This window comes from Salvelinus sp. IW2-2015, linkage group LG19 (assembly GCF_002910315.2).
Source record: "Salvelinus sp. IW2-2015 linkage group LG19, ASM291031v2, whole genome shotgun sequence".
Lineage (NCBI taxonomy): Eukaryota > Metazoa > Chordata > Actinopteri > Salmoniformes > Salmonidae > Salvelinus > Salvelinus sp. IW2-2015.
This window is the reverse complement of record NC_036859.1, coordinates 35,784,739-35,809,254: the sequence shown is the minus strand read 5'-3', so window position 1 is coordinate 35,809,254 and position 24,516 is coordinate 35,784,739. Positions and strand designations below refer to the sequence as shown.

The following is a 24,516-nucleotide window of genomic DNA, read 5'->3' as shown; positions in this document are numbered from 1 at the left end:
CGAATTAACCATCACGGTCCTCTTAGTTCCTCCTCCTATAGTTTCCCATCGTTTTCATTCGCATTCCTCATCGTTCCTTCAATAGTCCTCAGGGAGTTCCCTCATATTCCTCTAGTTCCCTCATAGATTCCTCATAGTTTCCTGCATAGTCCTCATAGTTCCTCCACCTCCCCCTCGCCCCCCACGCTCCCTCCTCGTTCTTCCCCCCCTCCGTTCCCTCTCCTCTCCTCTCTCTTCGCATGCAGTGCTCATTATTTACCAAACCTTTCACTAAGCTCATAATAATCCTTCAGGAGTATTCCTCAATCATTCCTTCATAAGTCCCTACCATAGTTTCTTCATTAAGTCAAGCATTTGGATCTAAATGGCCTCGTCCACAAATAGTTCCTTTATTAGAGTTCCCTTCAGTAATAATTCCTCTCCTATGAAAAGTGTCTCATCTTGAATTACCCACTTGAGCCTTAGGCCACTATAATATAGGTGATTACAATACACCTCCTATAACCAGACCAATCAACTTAGTACTTTCTAGAATCAATTATCTCTCCTTCATTCTTTCTCATTATACAATAAACAACTGTGATGATTCCAAGCTGCATGCGATCTCAGCAACTCCACTGTCTTCTCTATGAATAGACAACAAAAATCGAATCACTACCGAAATGCTCACGTCTTTATTTTTCTGAGTATAACCACATCTTCACTATAGCAAGTGACCCGACCATTAATAGGTGTCCCCATCGACTATTAGATTGCCAATGTTGCGATAATTAGGAGTTTACCCCTTTGCATTTAGAATGCATCAAGATCCTGACGTGCCTCTTGCATTTCTATGTCCTGTAGTCCCCCCTGCTCCTAGATCTTGTAGTGCTGACTTAATTGATAACCGATCTCTGCCATCAAACTAACATTCTCCTTGGATATAGTAGATTGGACGTGAAATTCCATCAATTGATTACGTACCCATTGACGTTAGACAAGATTCTCTACTTCGGTGCCTAAAGTTCCTTGTATTTTATAGGTATTCTTATCTCGTCGGTCAGTGATTACCCGATATTTCAGTTGGCCTCTCGTAAATAGGACTTTATGAAGAACTGACTTACCTGTTCCTACTCGGTGAGTGCGTATACTGACCTTGCTTCTGTATACGGATATTTGTCAACTGTACCATTCTAGCTCATTGATCAGTTACAGTATTACCAATATCGTGATATATGTTACACCTCACTTAATCGCTCCTGTATTTTTTCCGCACTCATCATTATCACTTGTTTTTCTCCACCATATCCAGGGTATTTTAGGTACTATTCGGATTACCACAGTCGTAGTCTCATGGGAAAAATGGGAGCAAGGAGTTACAGTCAATGGTGAACCTAGGGCGCTAATATCTGACTGAAACTGGCGGGTAGAGACAGACAACGCAGCTGTATTCTATTCTTATTAGAGGGTGTGGAAAACATGGGGTTAAGAAAGCCCACAAATGACCATGTGCTGCTCATCTCTCACTGTGGACCCGAGTGCGTGTGTGTGTCAGTAAGACAGATGATGATTGATCTCTAATTATTATAACTGATGTGAGTACGTAGCCTTGCTTTTATGTTCAAATACGCGGAATGAAGGCTAGACATAGCACTGGATGGTGTCTATTGAGTAGATTGCTTAGTCAGGTATCCCATAGAAATCGAATATTATGGATCGTGTCTAATGGACCTTGAAGCTTGTGTATTATTTGGATGGGTAGCATGCCTGTGTATTTTATGGATGAGGATTAAGTACTGCCTTGGGTATAGCGATTAGCAACTTTAATCGTGAGGTGGGGTGTGGTGAGCAGTCGGAGTCTGCAGGAGGATACATTTGAGGCGTTGTTGGGGGAGGATGTGTTAAATCCACTGCCCCTGATGTATTTTATGGGTTGAGGGTTAAAGCAACCTTGCTCTGTGTTTGTTTAGGAACGTGTGGACCCGAGTATCATCGTGCTCGTTTTGATCAGTAACAATATATCAAGACTTTGTAATGACGGTTAAAATCGAGTAAGCCAGCTCTTTGTTTCGCTAATCCTACTCGATGGCATGTGACATAATCTAGTGCAGGAACCTCAGAGATAAGCTTTCTTGTGTCTCGAATTTAGAGAAAAATGGTGATAAGACTGAGACCCCACCATGATGTTGTAATTCTCCATATGCGGCTTGAGGTATTTTTTTTTCACATTTTCTTAGGTTTTATGAATATCGGTACGTAAGCTGATTCTCTTATGTCTTCCTACTCTTTCTGGCCCGTTGTTGTCTACTCTCTCCAGGGAGATAAAGCCCAGCATAATTTCATAAACTTCAGTTCTTGCTCTAAAAACACAGCGGATAGGCAGATGGAATTAACCCCTTTCGACGGATCCATATAGTTAATATCTTGATAAATGATTGCAGTGCATTATTCACCTCAATCTACTCCGTGCTAAAGTTCCTACTACCACCTGAACACTGGCTGTCCTAGTTTATTAAACGGCTTAATGACTTGACTTTTAAGAATCTTGTGCACAGGTTTTACTGCAAACCAGGTACTTACACTCCCATGCCATTTTGAGCTTATACACCTACACCGGTGAGCCATACTGGCGTAACATATCGACTCTCCATCTCACATCCTATAAGGTACCTCACACTGTTACTCGTCATGCCCTTTAATACGCATCCACACCTTAATCTCAAAGCCAAGAGACACAAGCTTTGGATTAGCCTTCTCGCGGGCTAATACTACGACAGGGCATGGTTCTCTTAACCTCACTCCATAATATCACTAATGAGACGTTGTCTATATACACTCTCCACCTGGTGCCCATTAATGTAGTCATAGCAAATGCCTATCCCTCGCTATGCCAGATGACGTGCACCACTAGAGCCTCGGTACCTCATCAGTCTTCAAACCATTTAAAAAAGGCACTCATTTCATTTGCAACATTCACTCATCTTCTTCTTAGACGATCCATCCACAGGCATGGACTGATTTCGACGTGCGTGAATCAGTCCTGTAATACACTAGGTTCATGCCCTCCAACGCCGTTCAATATGTATAGGTAAGCATGCCTGTGTATTATGGATGAGGTAAGCATGCCTGTGTATTATGGATGAGGTAAGCATGCCTGTGTATTATGGATGAGGTAAGCATGACTGCGTATTATGAATGGGGTAAGCATATACAAATACTAAAAGCATTTAATCAGACAACTAAAAGATGTGCAACATTAAAATATTTTCTCACTTACTAGCCCCAGAGATAGGCTATCCAATGTCAAACCAATTTTTCCATGGTGGCACACTGGCCGACTGAAGCTAATTGGCGAAATAAGTTGGCTAGTACTAGCTAGCCTAGGTGACTTCAAGACACAAGACCTGTTTCAAGTTGTCTAGAAGGGTGAGTGACTAACTGTGTTCTGTTTTGGCAGAATTCTGATACACATAATGACGCTGGATTCAAAACGTAGAGTTTTTCAATTTAAATTATTATACAAAATTCTTGCAACCAATAGAATGTTATATATATATGGGGGATACACCCATTCCAGCTTTGCAGATTTAGCTGCAAAGAGGCAATCATTACAGCATTTGTTTTGGTACTTGACCATATGTAGCTTGTTTTTGGACGCAGGTTCAGGAATGGCTGATAGCTCCAGGTAAATGGAGCTAACGCAGCAAATAGCACTACTGGAGGATTTGAAAAGTCATAGTCAATCCATCAATAATATAATAATACTCTTAGCAAAAATGTTTATCTTTCATTTACAATCTGTAAAAAAAACTATGAGAATATAAAAGGTTCAGAACTTTTGTAAAACAGCACAGCACAAAATATATGGCAGATAGAAATCAAAACTGGATGCTGTTCAGAGATAGATGGGAGGGATTGAGGGTAGCTGAAGGATGGGACTAAAAACTATCAAAGCAGTTGTTGTCCATTAGTTTACTCCAATTAGGGGAGGGGTGGTAGGGTTAGGAGAAAATAATAAAACACAGATATATATATATATATATCATACAGTTGAAGTCGGAAGTTTAGGTTGGAGTCATTAAAACTTGTTTTTCAACCACTCCACAAATTTCTTGTTAACAAACTATAGTTTTGGCAAGTCGGTTAGGACATCTACTTTGTGCATGACACAAGTCATTTTTCCAAACAATTGTTTACAGACAGATTATTTCACTTATAATTCACTGTATCACAATTCCAGTGGGTCAGAAGTTTACATACACTAAGTTGACTGTGCCTTTAAATAGCTTGGAAAATTCCAGAAAATGATGTCATGGCTTTAGAAGCTCTTTGCTTGACATCATGGGAAAATCAAAAGAAATCAGGAAAGACCTCAGAAAAAAAATTGTAGACCTCCACGAGTCTCATTCATCCTTGGGAGCCAAATTCCTGAAGGTACCACGTTCATCTGTACAAACAATAGTACGCAAGTATAAACACCATGGGACCACGCAGCCGTCATACTGCTCAGGAAGGAGATGCGTTCTGTCTCCTAGAGATGAACGTACTTTGGTGCGAAAAGTGCAAATCAATCCCAGAACAACAGCAAAGGACCTTGTGAAGATGCTGGAGGAAACAGGTACAAAAGTATCTATATCCACAGTAAAACGAGTCCTATATCGACATAACCTGAAAGGCCGATCAGCAAGGAAGAAGCCACTGCTCCAAACTGCCATAAAAAAGCCAGACTACGGTTTGCAACTGCACATGGGGACAAAGATCGTACTCTGGTCTGATGAAACAAAAATATACTGTAATAGCAGCAGCAATAGTAGCAGCAGCAGTAGTAGTAGTAGTAGCAGCAACAGTAGTATCATAGCAGCAGTAGCAGTAGTAGCAGCAGCAGCAGTAGTAGTAGTAGTAGTAGTAGCAGCAACAGTAGTATCATAGCAGCAGTAGCAGTAGTAGCAGCAGCAGCAGTAGTAGTAGGATCAGCAGCAGCAGTAGTAGCAGTAGCAGCAGAAACAGTAGCCGTAGTAGTAGTGACTGGTTTAGTTTGATTTATAACAAGAGTATTGTCGGAATTCTAGAGTTTTCTTTCAGCAAGCACACTAATGATGTGTGTATGTTAGGCTGTCCAGGTGATCCTGGGGCTGATGGACTGTGCTCAGGAGGACCAGGCCCATCTGGACTCAGAGGAAATATGGGGCTCATGGGTCTACCAGGTAACACACACAATGACACACTGACACAAAAACACACACACAATGACACACTGACACAAACACACACACACAATGACACACTGACACACACTAGGCTTGGGTGGTATATCAATACCGACGGAATTACATTTATTTTATTTTGAATTATATCTTTTTGGGTTTGGTGTACCCTGAAGCTTGGAGGGTGCATGCTACGCCACTTCTTATAACTATACGTTAACTATCTATGTCACGTTCGTCGTATGAATCGGACCAAGGCGCAGCGTGGTATGCGTACATTCTTTAATATAATATGAATGAACACTGAACAAACTAACCAAAATAACAAGTGAAGCTATACAAAACGAGTGCTGACAGGCAACTACACATAGACAAGAACCCACGAACACCAAAGGGAAAATGGCTACCTAAATATGATCCCCAATCAGAGGCAACGATTAACAGCTGCCTCTGATTGGGAACCATATCAGGCCACCATAGACATACAAATCACCTAGACCTACAAAAACCCTAGACATACAAAAAACCCTAGACAATACAAAAACTAACGTACCCACCCTAGTCACACCCTGACCTAACCAAAATATAAAGAAAACAGAGATATCTCAGGTCAGGGCGTGACAATCTAAGATTTGTGCCAAATAAATTATCTCCGGCTCAGGACTCCAGCTATGCATTTGGTTTGCTAACTTGCTAACTTGTTAACTTGCTAGCTATGTGGCTAATGCAAGATCAATCTTCTTGGTTACGGCAGAGATAATCAATCCCCTCCTGGATCATGATCCCTGCTTCCTAAATGTGTTTTGTGTGCCAACATTTATTTGGCGGGGGGGGGTGTTATTTTATTATTTTTTACATTTGGAAAAAAATAGCGCCCCTTGTATTACTGTTATACTGTATATACTCCGGGATGGTACAGGAACGGTATGAAGGTATTCAAATCTGGATAGCGCCCAACCCTAACACACACACACACCAACACAACCACTGAAACACACACACACGCATACACTCACACACAAGCACAGCAATATTTGACTATTCAATAGTCTTCTTGTATGTTTATCATGCTGCATGGTATAACAATTTATCATATTGAAAAAGGCTCAAATTAATTAAAAGCCGATTGATGATGTTCTTACTGTTCGTATTGAGTTGTGTGGATGTGATTTTAAATTTCCATGGATTATAGGTTTTTCCTGTTATTGAGTTGTGAGGATATGATCTCGTAGGGCCCCGTGGAATAAAGGGAGGCCCGGGTTCCAATGGAGACCCAGGACTAGACGGTACGCCCGGTCCATGCGGGCCAAAAGGAACTAAAGGAGAGTCCAGTTGTGCAAAACCAGGCCTCACAGGATCACCTGGACAGAAGGTGCAATCAACAAACAGAACCACAGTCTATTACCAGCAATTGAAATCACTGCCACTGTGCAACACAATACTGTAAAACTATCGTCACAATTTAAACAACAATGTGACTATTACCTGACTCTGATAACACTATCCTCTCTGTCTGTCGGTCTGTCGGTCGGTCTGTCTGTCTTTGTCCCACTCGCTCTTTCTCATTCTCTCTTTCCCTCTCTAGGGTGAGCCAGCCTTGTATAACAAACATGACTCCAAAGGAATGAAAGGCTCTCCTGGTTACGCAGGTCCTCCAGGCTCCCACGGACCCTCTGGAGCCAAAGGAGACCCAGGACATCATGGTTATTACTACTGAAACACTGATTAGTATGATGAGGACTGTGTTTTGGGCTATCACATGACCTCGATTTTAACCTTTTCAGAAATGAGGATTTGACCAAAAATGAAAGCAATTGTCTGAGGATGGTGCTGGAGTGTGGTGCTGGAGTGTGGTGCTGGAACACACACATACCCCATGTCACACCCTGACCTAACTAAAATAATAAAGAAAACAAATACTAAGGCCAGGGCGTGACAGTACCCCCCCCAAAAGGTGCGGACTCCGGCCGCAAAACCTGACATATAAAGGGAGGGTCCGGGGTGGGCCCTAATATGGCGGCGGCTCGGGTGCGGGACGTGGCCCCCACTCCAGCATTGTCAATATCCGCTTCGGTGTCTCTGGTAGATCCTGGCTGACTGGCGGATTCAGCCGATCCCGGCTGACTGGCGACTCTGGCTGCTCATGGCTGGCGGGCGACTCTGGCTGGCTGGGCGCGGGCGACTCTGGCTGCCCATGGCTGGCGGGCGACTCTGGCTGCCCATGGCTGCGGGCGACTCTGGCTGCCCATGGCTGGCGGGCGCGACTCTGCTGCCCATGGCTGGCGGGCGCTCTGGCTGCCCATGGCTGGCGGGCGACTCTGGGCTGCCCATGGCTGGCGGCGCTCTGGACGCTCATGCTGGCTGGCGGCTCTGGACGCTCATGGCTGCTGGCTACGGCTCTTGACGCTCATGGCAGGCTGACGGCTCTGGACGCTCATGCGCAGGCTGACGCGCTCTGGACGCTCATAGCTGCTGGCGCGCTCTGGACGCTCATGGCTCCGCTGGCGGCTCTGGCAGATCCTTGGGTTGGCGGTCTGGCAGATCCTGTCTGGTTGGCGGCTCTGGCAGATCCTGTCTGGTGGTGGCGGCTCTGGCAGATCCTGTCTGGTTGGCGGCTCTGGCAGATCCTGTCTGGTTGGCGGCTCTGGCAGATCCTGTCTGTGGTTGGCGGCTCTGGCAGATCCTGTCTGACGAATGGCTCTAGCAGCTCCTGACTGACGAACGGCTCTGACGGCTCGGACAGACGGGCGGCTCTAATGGCTCGGAACGGCGGCTCAGACGGCACTGGCAGACGGATGGCTCAGACGGCACTGGGCAGACGGAGGCTCAGACGGCACTGGGCAGACGGATGGCTCAGAGCACTGGGGAGACGGATGCTCAGAACGGCCTGGAGACGGATGGCTCAGATGGCGCTGGGAGACGGATGGCTCAGATGGCACTGGGGACGGATGGCTCTGGCCGGATGAGGCGCACTGTAGGCCTGGTGCGTGGTGCCGAACTGGTGGTACCGGGCTGGAGACACGCATCTCAAAGCTAGTGCGGGGAGAAGGAACAGGGCATACTGGACCCTGGATACGCACATTAGGCCTAGTGCGTGGTGCCGGCACTGGTGGTACCGGGCTGGGGACACGCACTTCAAGGCTAGTGCGGGGAGCAGCAACAGGATGCACAGGACTCTGGAGACGCACAGGAGACTTGGTGCGTGGCGTAGGCACAGGTGGTAATGGGCGGGAGACACGCACCATTGGACGAGTGCGTGGAGGAGGAACAGGGCTCTGGAGACACACTGGAAGCCTGGTGCGTGGTGTAGGCACTGGTGGAACTGGACTGGGGCGGGGAGGTGGCCCCGGAAATACCGGACCGTGCAGGCGTACTGACTCCCTTGAGCACCGAGCCTGCCCAACCTTACCTGGTTGAATGGTCCCCGTCGCCCGCCCAGTGCGGGGAGGTGGAATAACCCGCACCGGGCTATGTAGGCGAACCGGGGACACCATGCGTAAGGCTGGTGCCATGTAAGCCGGCCCGAGGAGACGCACTGGAGACCAGACGCGTTGAGCCGGCTTCATGGCACCTGGCTCAATGCCCAATCTAGACCTACCAGTGCGGGGAGGTGGAATAACCCGCACCGGGCTATGAACACGTACAGGAGACACCGTGCGCTCTACTGCGTAACACGGTGTCCGCCCGTACTCCCGCTCTCCACGGTTAGCCTGGGAAGTGGGCGCAGGTCTCTTACCTGCCCTCGGCCCACTACCTCTAAGCCTCCCCCCAATAAATTTTTGGGTTGTACTTGCGGGATTCCAGCCTTGCCTCCGTGCTGCCTCCTCATATCGCCTCCTCTCGGCTTTCGCTGCCTCCAGCTCTTCACGAGGGAGGCGATATTCTCCCGGTTGTGCCCAAGGTCCCTTACCATCCAATATCTCCTCCCATGTCCATGAATCCTTTGTTCCTTGCTCCTGTTGCCACTGATCACGCTGCTTGATCCTTGTTTGGTGGGTAATTCTGTCACGATCGTGTGGAGGAGAGACGGACCAAGGCGCAGCGGGATATGAATACATCTTCTTTTATTAGAACAACGAAGATGAACACGAAACGAAACACTTATACAAACTATACAAAAACAACAAACGACCGTGACGCTACAAACGAAAGTGCACACACAAGCTACTTACGTTCAACATAGACAATTMCCCACAAACASCTAAAGCCYATGGCTACCTTAAATATGGCTCCCAATCAGAGACAACAATAACCAGCTGTCTCTGATTGAGAACCAAATCAGGCAACCATAGACTTTCCTAAACACCTACACTCAACCATAGACATACCTAGACACATACACTCCACACAAACCCATACACTACAACCAACACCCCCTATACCATATAATCACCCAAAACACACACATACCCCATGTCACACCCTGACCTAACTAAAATAATAAAGAAAACAAAWAATACTAAGGCCAGGGCGTGACAGGTGCTGGACCATCTGACATAAAAAGAAAAGGGGACAGTGATGAAACAAGGTTTAATAAAGGTTAAATTCCGTTCATGAATGTTCAAAACACAGGGCCCTTAATTAGTATAGTTGTTTTGATAGATGACCATGATGATGGTGATGATTGTGTACATTTCTCTTACTCTGTCTTTTTCTGTCTCTCTATTTCTCTCTCTGTGATCCAGGAGCCCGAGGTCCTGCCGGCCAACCAGGTACCGATGGTCCCCCAGGCCTCCCAGGACTCCCTGCGTCACATGGAGCTCCAGGTCAGAACATCACTAAGGTTTATACAGGAAATATATTAATGAAAATGCAGTATGTTCAAAAGTATGTGGACACCTGCTCGTCGAACATCTCATTCCAAAAATCATGGGCATTCATATGGAGTTGGTCCCCCCTTTGCTGCTATAGCCTCCACTCTTTCCACTAGATGTTGGAACATTGATGAGGTTACATCAGCCACAAGAGCATTAGTGAAGTCGGGCACTGAAGGGGTATCTACATACTTTTGGCCAAGTAGTCTTCATGTTTTTGGGGTGTCTAACCATGTCCCCTTTCACAGGACAACCAGGGTTACCTGGTCCTCCTGGTCCCTGTGGTCCTAAAGGTAACCAGGGTTACGATGGCATTCCTGGACCTGCTGGTCAGAAGGGAGAGACACGTAAGACAGACAAGTTGACTTCTTCTTGAACTGTCAGAGCAATTCTTTTAGTGATAGTAGTACAGTGGATTTCTGAAACAATAGATTGTTCTAAACCAGAGCATTGAGATATACAGAGATAGCAAGATTGTCTACTTGAATTGGCTCTGGTGAAATTTGTTGCACTTAAAGTGAGTTTGCACTTATCAGGGGGTTGACTGAAGTGCTGAAACGCAAGATGTAATCATCTAGCAATGTAAGACATGTCTTGTCTTTCTCACTCTTTAGTGATTGTGGGATCAACTCCTGGCCCACGTGGAAAGAATGGACTGCCAGGTAACTCCCTGATGAATAACGTTATTCTTATACCTTCAGAAATACAACACTTACCATAACTTGCCACAAACATAGAAAGAGATTTATCTGGCTAACATTTGTTTGGTTGTTAACAAAGATAATTGAATTAGCTACCATTGATTCTGTTTATAGCTAGAACTGATTTGATTGGCTATAATTTATTTCCTGTAGGTCCAAAGGGAGATGTGGGTTTCCCTGGACCCACTCCTCCGGAGCCCCCAGGGTGTCCGGGAGATCGGGGCCACCGAGGCAACGAAGGACCCCAGGGTTCTCGCGGGAGGCCAGGGTCTGGTGGTGTTTGTGTCAACGGGCTGAAAGGAGATGCTGGTCCCAAAGGCAGCCCTGGGAGCCCTGGTGACTTTAACTGAAAATGTATCAGTTAGTGCTGACACAAACTCTACTCTTAACTCAGAATTCAATCTCCATCCTTGACTCTTACTGAAAGTCTATAGGTCTGTTTCCCAGACACAGATAAAGCCTACTTCTGGATAGTGAAGAAAATAATGAAAGTTATTTTTAGTCAAGGCTGAAGGTGTCCGCATGCTTCCCAGACTAATACTTTTTGTGACGTTTTTGTTTGTTTTGGACTTCGGTAAGAGTTTTTCCGGGCACACAACATTTTTCTCGAGGCAAGCCGAAGTCAAGTTGGTAACGGAAGTCGGTAGCCCCTTCGTCCGTGATTGGTCAACAGTAGGGATTCTTCAATAAAGTCTTTGTTGTCATTCAATGAGAGACGACGAGTTTTCATTCACATTTTTTAATTGAGAAATACTGAACCAAACATCTTAGTTAGATGTAAAATTGCGTGACTAAGATCTCATTGGCAAAAATTTCAAAATAAATGACAGATTTGTTGAGATATCTTAGATTAATAAAAAAAATATATGTGAAGTGTAAACTGGCTACGGCGTCTCAAAATGTACAAACAGTACTATTGCCACTTTTTAATAAAAAAAAAAAGTGAAAGTCTTATAAGGGAGTATGCGAGCACACTCGTTCGGTTCTCCTAGCTGAGTTGGAACTGAAGCATGCTGACGCCTTTACACTCAATATCCCAACGTCTAAATCAACAATTGTCCCTAAGGTTGCAAAATTCCAGGAACTTTCACTAAATTCCCTGGTTTTCCCAAAATCCCAGTAGCAGGATTTCTGGAAAACCAGGGAATTTATTAAACGTTCCTGGAATTTTGCAACCCTACTTGTCCCTGATTCACTCAAACTCTTATTCCTGACTAACGGAAACTCAATAGTTATTTTTTTAACCTTTATTTAACCAGGCAAGTCAGTTAAGAACAAATTCTTATTTACAATGACATCCTAGGAACAGTGGGTTAACTGCCTTGTTCAGGGGCAGAACGACAGATTATTTTACCTTGTCAGATCAGGGATTCGATCTTGCAACCGTTGGTTTACTAGTCCAACGCTCTAACCACTAGGCTACCTGCCGCCCCGTCATGCCGCCCCGTTATGACTCAATGACTTAGTTGACTCAGTAAGTCAAATTATGACCCTAACTCAACCTCTCCCTGATTGCTATTCTACATCAAAACATTGAAATTATGACTTGTACTGGGGTCTTTCTGTCCTCAGGACAGCAGGGTCTGAAGGGAAAGCCAGGGCCTGGAGGCTATGAATGTAAAGGGGACAGGGGAGACCTGGGCGCTCCAGGGGGCAGAGGCTTGGACGGGCCCACAGGAGACGTCGGACCTCCAGGGCTACGGGTGAGTCACTCCACTGAAGAATACAAGACTAACTAAATGTTGCTTATGTTAGAACGTGCCTTGAATGCTGGAAAAGATAGATGTTATAAGTAGTACTGTGTGTAATTTGAAGTCTATGGAGTCTTTTTACCCCCTTAGGGACCAGGAGCCATCCCTGGACCTCCAGGACCAATCGGTTCCCCAGGTCACCCTGGAACCCCAGGAGTCCCCGGTAACATTATTTTATCCACAATCTTCTGCATTTTTTTTCTAAAGAAAACCAACCCTGTCATTACAGTATAGTGATGTGTAAACCAAACCTGTCATTACACTATAGTGATGTGTACACCAAACCTGTCATTACACTATAGTGATGTGTACACTAAACCTGTCATTACAGTATAGTGATGTGTACACCAAACCTGTCATTACAGTATAGTGATGTGTACACCAAACCTGTCATTACAGTATAGTGATGTGTTACCACCTCAACCCTGTCATTTACAGTACTAGTGATGTGTAACACCAAAACCTGTCATATCTAGTTATAGATGTGTACACCAAACCTGGCATTACAGTATGAGATGTGAGCAACCAAACCTGCATTACAGTATAGTATGTGTACACCAAACCTGGCATTACAGTATAGTGATGTTACACCAAACCTGGCATTACATAAGATATAGTGATGTGTACACCAAACCTGCATTACATATAGTGATGTGTACACCAAACCTGGCATGTACACTATAGTGATGTGTACACCAACACCTGGCATTACACTATAGTGATGTGTACACCAAACCTGGCATTACACATATAGTGATGTGTACACCAACCTGCATTACACTATAGTGATGTGTACACCAAACCTGGCATTACACTATAGTGATGTGTACACCAAACCTGCATTACACTATAGTATGTGTACACCAAACCTGGGCATTACACTATAGTGATTTGTACACCAAACCTGGCATTACACTATAGTGAGTGTACACCAACATATCATTACAGTATAGTGATGTGTAACCAAACCTGCCTTTACAGTATAGTGATGTGTACACCAAACCTGCCATTACAGTATGATGATGTGTACACCAAACCTGCATTACAGTATAGTGATGTGTACACCAAACCTCAATACGTATAGTGATGTGTACACCAACCTGTCATTACACGTATAGTGATGTGTACACCAAACCTGCCATTACAAGCAGATAAGTAGTGTGTACACCAAACCTTCATTACACTATAGTGATGTGTACACCAAACCTGGCATTACACATATAGTGATGTGTACACCAAACCTGTCATTACACTATAGTGATGTGTACACCAAACCTGTCATTACACTAGTGAGTTACACCAACCTGCATTACACTATAGTGATGTGTACACCAAACCTGCACACACTATAGTGATGTGTACACCAAACCTGCATTACACTATAGTGATGTGTACACCAAACCTGGCATTACACTATATGTATGTGTACACCAAACCTGGCATTACACTAGTGATGTGTACACCAAACCTGCATTACACTATAGTGATGTGTACACCAAACATATCATTACAGTATAGTGATGTGTACACCAAACCTGCCATTACAGTATAGTGATGTGTACACCAAACCTCCATTACAGTTAGTGATGTTACACCAAACCTGCCATTACAGTATAGTGATGTGTACACCAAACCTGTCATTACGGTATAGTGATGTGTACACCAACCTGTCATTACAGTATAGTGATGTTGTACACCAAACCTTCATTACGTATAGTGATGTGTACACCAAACCTGTCATTACACTATAGTGATGTGTACACCAAACCTGTCATACACTATAGTGATGTGTACACCAAACCTGTCATTACACTATAGTGATGTGTACACCAAACCTGTCATTACACTATAGTGATGTGTACACCAAACCTGTCATTACACTATAGTGATGTGTACACCAAACCTGTCATTAACTATAGTGATTGTACACCAAACCTGTCATTACGGATATAATGATGTGTACACCAAACCTGCATTACGTATAGTGATGTGTACACCAAACCTGCCATTACGTATAGTGATGTTACACCAAACCTGCATTACAGTATAGTGATTTACAACCAACCTGTCATTACTGCTATAGTGATGTGTACACCAAACCTCATTACTTCGGTATAGTGATGTGTACACCAAACCTGTCATTACATATAGTGATGTGTACACCAAACCTGTCATTACATATAGTGATGTGTACACCAAACCTGTCATTACACTATAGTGATGTGTACACCAAACTGTCATTACACTATAGTGATGTGTACACCAAACATGTCATACACTATAGTGATGTGTACACCAAACCTGCCATTACAGTATAGTGATGTGTACACCAAACCTGTCATTACAGTATAGTGATGTGTACACCAAACCTGCATTACACTATAGTGATGTGTACACCAAACCTGTCATTACACTATATGATGTGTACACCAAACCTGGCATTACACTATAGTGATGTGTACACCAAACCTGTCATTACACTATAGTGATGTGTACACCAAACCTGTCATTACACTATAGTGATGTGTACAGCCAGGAGTTTCTTCTAAACGCTTGCCCTGTCCATGAAGAACTCTGGGCGCTGGTTCTAGTGTGTGTGTGTGTGTGTGGTGTGTGTGTTCAGTGTCTCTTGATGAACTGTGTTGTTTTAGGTGAGATGGGTGATCCTAGTTATAGCCCTGGCCCGAAAGGACCAAATGGATCCAAAGGCCGACCAGGACCACCAGGTCAATATTTAACACTGTCAAATTAAACACTGACAACTCAATATTTAACACTGTCAAATTAAACACTGACAACTCAATATTTAACACTGAAAAGGCAACATTTAACTGTCAACATCTAACAGTGAAAACTCATCAGTCGACATAAACACTGACAGCTCAACATTTAACACTCAACATAAAAAAAAACGGACAACTCAACATTTAACACAATCAACATTTAACACGGACATCTGTACATTTAACACTGTAAATTCAACATTAAACACTCAACATTCAACACTGAAAACCAGTGAGTCTGTATTTAATGAATCAATGCAACGCTGAACAGTATCTTTAACACAATTTGTTCTCAAGCAGTTAGTAAAACCTACTCAAAGATTTGTTTATGCACATATACAGGTTGTCCGGGGCTTAACGTGACAGTGAGACCCGAAAAGGGGGATCCGGGCCCACCCGGTTACACCGGTAACCAGGGACCTCCAGGTCCCAGTGGGTCGTCAGGACAACCAGGATTAACAGGTTCTGTATTCTTTCTTCATGTGGAACTACAAGCCACATGGCCACCGTGATTCATTTCACCCAAACGGCATATTCTTTCTTACTAATGAACTATTCTATGGGGGTAAAAGTGAAGGCTATGCCATGTCTTAGCTACAGGCACCACATGCTAACGTTAGCAGAATGAGTCTTAGCTACAGGCACCACATGTTAACGTTAGCACAATGAGTCTTAGCTAAGGGCACCTCATGCTAACATAGCACAATGAGTCTTAGCTGCGGGCACCACATGCTAACGTTAAAACAATGGGTCTTCGCTATGGGCACCACAGGCTAACGTAGGCCGTCATTGTAAATAAGAATTTGTTCTTAACTGACTTGGCTAGTTAAATAAAGGTTAAATAAAACATATACAAAAATAAAAATCACAATGAATCTTAGCTACGGGCACCACAGGCTAACGTTAGCACAATGAGTCTTAGCTACGGGCACCACATGCTAACATAGCACAATGAGTCTTAGTTACGGGCACCACATGCTAACATAGCACAATGAGTCTTAGTTGCGGGCACCACATGCTAACGTTAGCACAAAGAGTCTTAGTTACGGGCACCACATGCTAACGTTAGCACAATGAATCTTAGCTACAGGCACCACAGGATAACGTTAGCACAATGGGTCTCAGTAGCTCCTACTTTAGTTTTGTCTAAATCCATTGCTAATTTCAAGTTGCCTTCTCCCTGCCAGGGCCCCCAGGCCCTGAGGGTCAACAGGGACACAGCCCTCCAGGCTTGCCTGGCTTCCCCGGACGCAAGGGAGACAAAGGATCGCCAGGACTGACAGGTAGTTATGTAAATGTATGTGAATGTGTGTACCTGTCTGTGATTCTAGCGGTAACATTCGTCTTTGTAGATGTTTTCTCTATCCTTTGTCTAGAACAAATCATTTTTACAACGTTGACCTTGTTGAACAAGATGCAAACGGTTGGAAAACATGTATGTTATGGAAGTGTTTTTGCTCGGGCAGGGAGGTTGGGCTTCCAGGGGATTCCGGGTCAGAAGGGTTCTCTTGGCCCAAGGGGCTGCAACACGACAGGCCTGGCTGACAGTTTCCTGCTGGCCCGACACAGCCAGACCATCAGAGTGCCTAACTGCCCGCAAGGCACCATCCTCATCTACTCTGGATACTCTCTGCTCTTCATCAATGGCAACAAAAGGGCTCACGGACAAGACCTGGGTAATGGGAGTATGGAGACGCATAATCAATTCATCTGAGACACAAACACACACTTGAGTTGGTAGACTTTACATTCACACACCCATACACACATACATACATACACACACATACACATACACATACACATACACATACACACACACTGTCACAACACCAAAATAAACTATGCACAGATGTATTATTTATACCAACATTTCATAATGTTGGAACAGGAGGTGTATAGGTGCAGGTGTATAGGGCCAGAGGTGTATAATGGTGCCAGAGGGTGTATAGTGTGCCCGAGGGAGGTTAATAGGTGCCAGAGGGTGTATAGGTGCCAGAGGGTGTATAGGTGCCAGAGTGTAAGGTGCAGAGGGTGTATAGGTGCCAGAGGGTGTATAGGTGCCAGAGGGTGTATAGTGCCAAGGTTATAGGTGTCAGGTAGCCTTCTTTGATGACCTCACCACTGTCCCCCCCCCAGGCTCCGTGGGCAGCTTGCCTGCCTCGTTTCTCCACCATGCCCTTCCTGTTCTGTGAACGGACAACACCTGTCGCTACGCCGCCCGCAACGACTACTCCTATTGGCTGTCCACGGAGAAGCCCATGCCACGCAGCATGGCCTGATCAGAGGAGACGAGATCAGCAGCTACATCAGCAGGTACACAGAGAGAAAGGACTCACACACTGACTCACACACTGACTCACACCTACTGACTCACACACTGACTCACACACTGACTCACACACTGGACTCACACACTGACTCACAACTGACTCACACACTGACTCACACACTGACTCACACACTGACTCACACACTGACTCACACATACACACACTGACTCACCATACACACACTGCACACACACACTGACTCACACACTGACTCACACATACACACACTGATCACACACACACTGACACACACACCGACACACACACACTACACACACACACTGACTCACACACACACTGACTCACACACACACTACTGACCACACACACACACTGACTCACACACACACACTGACTCACACACACACACTGACTCACACACACACTGACTCACACACACACACTAACTCACACACACACACACTAGAATCACACACACACACTAATCAACACACACACACTAACTCACACACACACAACGCACACACACACACACCACACACACACTAACGCACACACACACACACACACACAAACACACACACACACACACACTAAACCACACCAACACACACACACACAACCACACAACACACACACACACACACACACACACTAACACACACACACACACACACACACACTAACTAACTCCACACCACACACACACACACACACACACACTAACTCACACACACTAACTCACACACACACACACACTAACTAACTCTCCACACACACACACTAACTAACTCTCACACACACACACTAACTCTCCACACATACACACTAACTCACACCACACCACACAATATCTCACTAACTCACACACACACAATAACACACACACACCACACACACAACACACACACACACACACACACACACACACACCACACACACACACACTAACTCTACAACACAACACACTAACTCTCTCACCACACACACACACACACTAACTCTCTCAACACACACACACCCTAACTCTCTCACACACACACACACACACTAACTCTCTCACACAACACCAACACACACCTAACAATCTCACACACACACACACACACTAACTCTCTCCACCCACACACACACACACACACACACACACTAACTCACACACTACAAATACTTGCAGGCCAAAAATACAGTCTCTGCAGTCGCAATCTTCTTATTTTGAACATGAATTTCACTGAAATGTGTGTGTGTGTGTGTGTGTGTGTGTGTGTGTGTGTGTGTGGTGTGTGTGTGTGTGGTGTTGTGTGTTGTGATTAGGGTTCAGAGTGTAGGGCAGCTCCAATGCCATGGCCATCCACAGCCAGACCGCCCAGCTCCCAGGACTGTCTGGTGACTGGGAATCCCTTGTACTGGATACTCCTTTGTCCATCGGTAACAACCTAAGCACTGGTGAACCATCCTGACCTTGTATGTAACAAACCTAGCCTGGTGGAACATGCTGACTTTGTTCAGGTACAACCTAGCCTTGAACCATCCTGACCTTTGTCATGGTAACAACTAGCCTGTGGAACCATCCGACTTTGTCATGGTAACAACCTAGCCTGGTGAACCATTGACCTTTGTCATGTAAAACAACCTAGCCTGGTGGAACCATCCTGACCTTTGTCATGGTAACAACCTAGCCTGGTGGAACCATCCTGACCTTTGTCATGGTAACAACCTAGCCTGGTAGAACCATCCTGACCTATTTCACTTCACATATCAGTCTGGCATTGCTCTTCATTGATACATGTTGTGCATATGTCTGTAGTGAAGGGCATTATTCATAATGTACTTGTCTACGATTGGATCACCTTCAACCAATCAGAGGATGGCCTAATTGTGGTATTTTGTCCTAGAGCCACCTTTTGTTTCTGAGAGGATGCTGATTGGTTCTAATTTATAGGAAATGGCCATCTATTGGAGAAAGGCCAGACTGATTCATGAAGTGAAACAGAATGGTGAATGATGCGATCAGGCTGGTTCCACCAGGCCACTAACAATCTGCTCCCTGTATTACACATATCCATATATACTGTTTAATATCTGTACAGTATATGTGTAAATTGATAAATGCGATTGATATGAATGATAATTGTAGTATCCTTAAAGGCTTCTTAGAATTACGACTCATGAGACTTACGTACGGTTTAGTCTTTAATTGTAACTTAGATTTTACATTATCTTATGCACCTGGCTTAAACCTACCTGAAGCTTTCTTAATCATGGTAATATAGGCAGACATAGGAAATAGCTACGGATAGCGGAAAGCAAACCCGTCTTGAGTCAATACTGCCATCTATTGGTAAACATAAATATACCAGGTTACTACAATAATGATGTGAATGATAATGATATTAATGACAATGATGTGAATGATAGTGAAGTGAATGATAATGATGTGAATGAATGATAATGATGTGAATGAGTGATAATGGTGTGAACGATAAGGATGTGAATGATAAGGATGTGAATGATAATTATATGAATGATAATGATGTGAATGAATGATAATGATGTGAATTAAATATCATAGTAGCAGCGTATGGAGCGGAGTCCATTGTGCCATCATTCAAAACTCAGTCTAACTCTCCTTCTCTATAATGCTCTACCCCTCACCACTTCAAACCCCTGCTTTTCTTTCCATCCCCCGCTTTCCATCTTGTCATCTCCTTTCTTTTTCCCTTTCTCCTCACCTCTCCTCATTTTCTATACTCCTCTCCTCCTTTCCATTCCCCATCTCTTTTCTCTTCTCCTTTCTCCTCCACCACCTCTCTCCTCCACCACCTCTCTCCTCCACCACCTCTCTCCTCCACCTCTTTCCTTTTCTCCCAGCAAACGGGTGCGGGTGCTGAGGGGTCGGGCCAGCCTCTGGGCTCCCCAGGCTCGTGTCTAGAACACTTCCGCCAGGTCCCCTTCATCGAGTGTCACGGCCGGGGAACCTGTAACTACTTCCCTGACTCCTACAGCTTCTGGCTGGCCTTGCTCGACCCCAACCACATGTTCAGGTTAGAATTATCTCAGCAGAGACTGATTCTGTGTGTGTGTGTGTGTGTGTGTGCGCATGGTGGGGATGGAGGCCTGCGAAGTGTGTGCAGACTTTTGTTCTAGCCCAGCTCTAACATACATGAAATGTCCAACTATCTATGCCTAACCTAATCTATCAATACTGTATCATATTCTGTCTTGTTCTGTGCTATACTCAACTATACTATGTTGGATTTCATTTGAAGATGTAGACTTCTTGTGTTTTACAATGTATCTGTCAACTCTAATGGTATATAATACCCTGTATTTTACAGCACAGTATACAGTAATACTGTGTCAGCTTGAACTAAACCATAGGTCATGGTACTACTCTAAATAGAGCCTACTTTCCTGATCTAGGATCAGTTTTGCCTTTTAGATCATAATGAATCAAATGATATGGACTGGGAGGACATGATCCTAGACCAGCACTCCTACTCGTTGATGCTTTGTGAATATGGGCCCTGTTCTGTGTCCCCCGGTTTTGGTACTACGTTCTTTGTTATGTGGAGTCTTTGGGTCGGGTGTTTCGCTTGGTCTGTGCTTCCGTGCCTGAGTAGCCATTGGTTTTTTTTAATTTTTTTTTTTTTTTTTTTTTTTTTTTTTTTTTTTTTTTTTCTTGCGTTGCTTTCGGCTCTTGTGTCCATCATTCGCTCGTTGTTGTTGTTTCTTGTTGCGATTATTAATGCTTGCTGTGCCTTCTTGTTGCCGTCGTTTCGGGGTGCTTGGTGTGTGTGGTGGTCCTGGGTTATGTGTGTGACCGGCTGTCCGTGACTGCCCTGTGTCCTTCATTCGTGGATTGGCGATTTTTGTTTTATTGTTGTTTGTTGTTGTTTTTTCTGTTGCCTGTCTTCATTTTGCTTTTTTTGTTTTGCTCTGGGTCTTATCTTTTCTTTTGGGTGGTCATCTGTGGTTCTTATTGTGGCTCCCGTTCCTGCTGGGTTGCTTTGCCTTTTGTTCTTCTTAGGGTTAGGTTCACGCTATCAGGGTTTTAAGGGTTTTTAGGGTTCTTTATTGTCCCCGTCTATAGTTGTCCTGTTCAGCTTGACGGATTCGTTTTGGCTTGTTTTGGGGTTTTGCTTTGTTGGTGCTAGCTTTTTTTGCGTGCGGTGGCGGCCTTAGACTCCTGTTGCTGCACTCGTTGTGAGTCTGCTGGTGCTAAGTGTACTCCTGTGTCTTGTTCCCCTGTCTGCGTGTTCTTTTCTGTGCCCGTGACGATTTGATTGGTCCTCGTGTTCTTACGTGTCTCTTTTTTGGGCGGTTGCGTTGGCTGCCAGCCTGTGTGGCGGCATTGTTCATCCTCCTTGTTTTGTCCGCGTGTTGGTGTTGTTTTCCGTCCTTTCCTCCGCGCGGTTTTGTCCCCGCGCCGCTTGGGGGCTCAGTTCTCGCGCTGCTGGTTTTATCCCCCGGTTGATTGCGGTCGTCGCTTTCCCCGCCATCGTTCTGGCGGGGACCTGGCGGGGTCTGCTGGCTTTGTCTTGTCATCTGTGTTAGGGTTTTTTTGTTGTAATTGTTTGTTGTATGGTCGCTTGTTCTGTGATGTACTGTTTTTGTGGGTGTGCCCGTGGGCTGCTGGCGCGCGTTCGTGTATTTCGTCTGGTTGCCCTCCGGTGTTATCGGCTGGCGTTGGCCGGTCGTGCGTTTGGCGTTGTCTTCTTGTTTCTGCTTTGTGTTCCCCTAACGCTCCTCCCTTGTGTTTTGGACTCCTGCGGTCCATGTGGGGCGGTATTCTCTGCGGTTGTTTGTGGCCGCTTCTTCTGGCGTGTTTGTCGTCTTCCATAGTTGTCGTCTGCTTGTCTGCTGGAATTGTCGTCGTGGTTGGCCCGCGGGCGCCCAGAGCCGGGGCGGCCGCCGCGGGCGAGGGGCGGCCGGCGGGCGCGGCGCGACGAGGGCGCGAGTGGCGGGGCGGCGGGGGGCGGCGGCGCCGGTTGGCGCGAGCAGACGCGGGGCGAGAGGAGCGAGTGGGCCCCGGCCCGCGCGCGGGTTCGGGCGCGGGGGGGCGAGCGGGGGCGCGAGGCCGGGCCGGCGGCGGCGAGGATCGCGAGCGCCGAGCGCGGCGGGAGGGTCTGCCGGGGCGGGGGGGGCCGTGCAGGGCGCGGCGTGGGCGGACGCGGCGGCGCGCCGCCGGTGGTCGCCGCGTGGCCCGAGGGGCGGCGGGGTCGCGCCGCGCCCTGGCGGAGGGTTTGTCCCGTGGTCGTGGTGCCTCCTCGCTCGCCGGCGCCCGGCGTTTTGTCCCGTGTACCGTGTGTTTGTGACGCGGCCGAGGAGTTTGTCCCCGTGTGTGTGTCCCGTTGGCCTTGTTGTCTCCTCCGGGGTTGTCTGGGTGGGCTGTCAGGTTGCCACTGTTGGACCCTTTTGGGGTCTCCACCGCCTGACTGTGGGTTCTGTCACTTCCATGTTGTTCCCTTCGCTTTTTCTGCTTTCGTTTTTCTCCTTGCTTTTTTTTTTTGCCTGTTTTGCCTTCTCTCCCCGCTCTTTTTGGTTCGCTTTGCTGCTGTCCCTTGGCTCCGGTGCTTTGTTTCCCTTGTGCTCTTGATGTTTCTCGGTTGTTTTGCTTCTGGCTTCTTGTTCTGCCGTGCGCCCGTCCTTTTGGGGTTTCTTTTGGCTCCCCTGTACTTGCCGGCGGTCCTCTTTCTGGGGTTTTTCTGGTCTTCGTTTGTAGGCCGCCGTCTCTTCTGGATTATTTGGCTTCCATTCGTTCTGCCAGGCGGGTTTTCCTGGGGTTTCTTTGGCTTTCTTGTGCTACCCGGGCGTCCTCCTTTTGGGGTTTTCTTGGCCTCTTGTTTCTGCCGGCGGTTTTGGGTTTCTTTGGTCTTGTTTGCCCGCGGTCTCGTGCTGGGGGGTTTCTTTGCGCTCCTTGTTTTGAGGCGTCTGTGTGGGTTTCTTCTGGCTCTGTTTGCCGGCGGTTTTCGGGTTTTTTCGCTTGGCTGCTTCGTCTGCCCGCGCGTCTGTCTGGGTTTTTCTGGCTGTTGTTTGCCGGCGGCTTCGTCTGGTTCTTTGGCTCTTCGTCTTGCGGCGCAGTCCTTTTGGGGTTTCTTCTGGCTCCCCTTCGTTCTTGCTTGCCGGCCGCTCTTTCCTGGGGTTTCTTTTGGTGCTTGTGTTGCGGCGGTCTTTTTGCTTTGGACGTTCTGCCTTTTCGCTGCGCCTGACTGCCCCGCTCGCGCTTGGCTTGCTTTGCCTCTACGTTTCCCTTGCCCCATTCCCTCTTTGGCCTCTTGAGATGTGTGTTGGTGCCCCACTCTTCCCATTTCTGGTCCTTCTCCTCTGTGTGTGTCTGATTTCCGGTTGGTGTTTGGGTTTTTGGGCGTGTGTGTCCTGGTGTCGTCTGGTGTTTCGTCTTCAGTTCCTGTGTTCTTCTCCGTTGCGCGTCATGTTCGATTGTTTTGTCTCTGCTTTGGTGTTGCGTGTGCGTGTCTGTGATGTGTTGGCCTGTGCGCCTGGGTGTGGGGTAGTGTGGGGGCTTGTTGTGCTCGTCGGTGTGCTGTGCTTGTTTTGGAGCTTTGGTGTGTGTGCGTGTCCACGTCTCTCACTTCCTGAACACTGTCCCCTCTACTCTAACTACCTCTATCAATACTGTCTCTATTTCTTCCTTGTTCTGTGCTATACTCACTATACTATGTTGGATTTCATTTGAAGATGTAGACTTCTTGTGTTTTACAATGTATCTGTCAACTCTAATGGTATATATACCCTTATTTTACAGCACAGTATACAGTAATACTGTGTCAGCTTGAACTAAACCATAGGTCATGGTACTACTCTAAATAGAGCCTACTTTCCTGATCTAGGATCAGTTTTGCCTTTTAGATCATAATGAATCAAATGATATGGACTGGGAGGACATGATCCTAGACAGCACTCCTACTCGTTGATGCTTTGTGAATATGGCCCCTGTTCTGTGTCCCCCCCCCCCCCCCCGCCGTGCGG

At 46.1% G+C, this 24,516-nt stretch overlaps 2 protein-coding genes across 2 annotated transcripts in view; both read left to right on the top strand.

Moving 5' to 3' along the window:
- LOC111978953 (collagen alpha-3(IV) chain-like) overlaps positions 1-17,461 on the top strand; it is a 34,149-nt gene extending 16,688 nt beyond the window's left edge. Inside the window, exons 14-27 of the mRNA XM_024009200.2 lie at positions 5,091-5,183; positions 6,416-6,555; positions 6,769-6,886; positions 9,869-9,949; positions 10,246-10,344; positions 10,612-10,659; positions 10,852-11,034; positions 12,271-12,401; positions 12,540-12,612; positions 15,101-15,175; positions 15,575-15,694; positions 16,420-16,515; positions 16,699-16,908; positions 17,372-17,461. Coding sequence (XP_023864968.2) covers positions 5,091-5,183; positions 6,416-6,555; positions 6,769-6,886; positions 9,869-9,949; positions 10,246-10,344; positions 10,612-10,659; positions 10,852-11,034; positions 12,271-12,401; positions 12,540-12,612; positions 15,101-15,175; positions 15,575-15,694; positions 16,420-16,515; positions 16,699-16,908; positions 17,372-17,427 — 1,523 coding nt within the window. The 3' untranslated portion in view covers positions 17,428-17,461. The remainder of the gene's footprint in view (positions 1-5,090; positions 5,184-6,415; positions 6,556-6,768; positions 6,887-9,868; positions 9,950-10,245; positions 10,345-10,611; positions 10,660-10,851; positions 11,035-12,270; positions 12,402-12,539; positions 12,613-15,100; positions 15,176-15,574; positions 15,695-16,419; positions 16,516-16,698; positions 16,909-17,371) is intronic.
- Positions 17,434-24,516, top strand: part of LOC111978954 (collagen alpha-3(IV) chain-like) — a 9,944-nt gene continuing 2,861 nt past the window's right edge. The window contains exons 1-3 of the mRNA XM_070449008.1: positions 17,434-17,548; positions 18,841-18,954; positions 20,398-20,570. Of these exons, the coding sequence (XP_070305109.1) occupies positions 18,865-18,954; positions 20,398-20,570 (263 nt within the window). The 5' untranslated portion in view covers positions 17,434-17,548; positions 18,841-18,864. The remainder of the gene's footprint in view (positions 17,549-18,840; positions 18,955-20,397; positions 20,571-24,516) is intronic.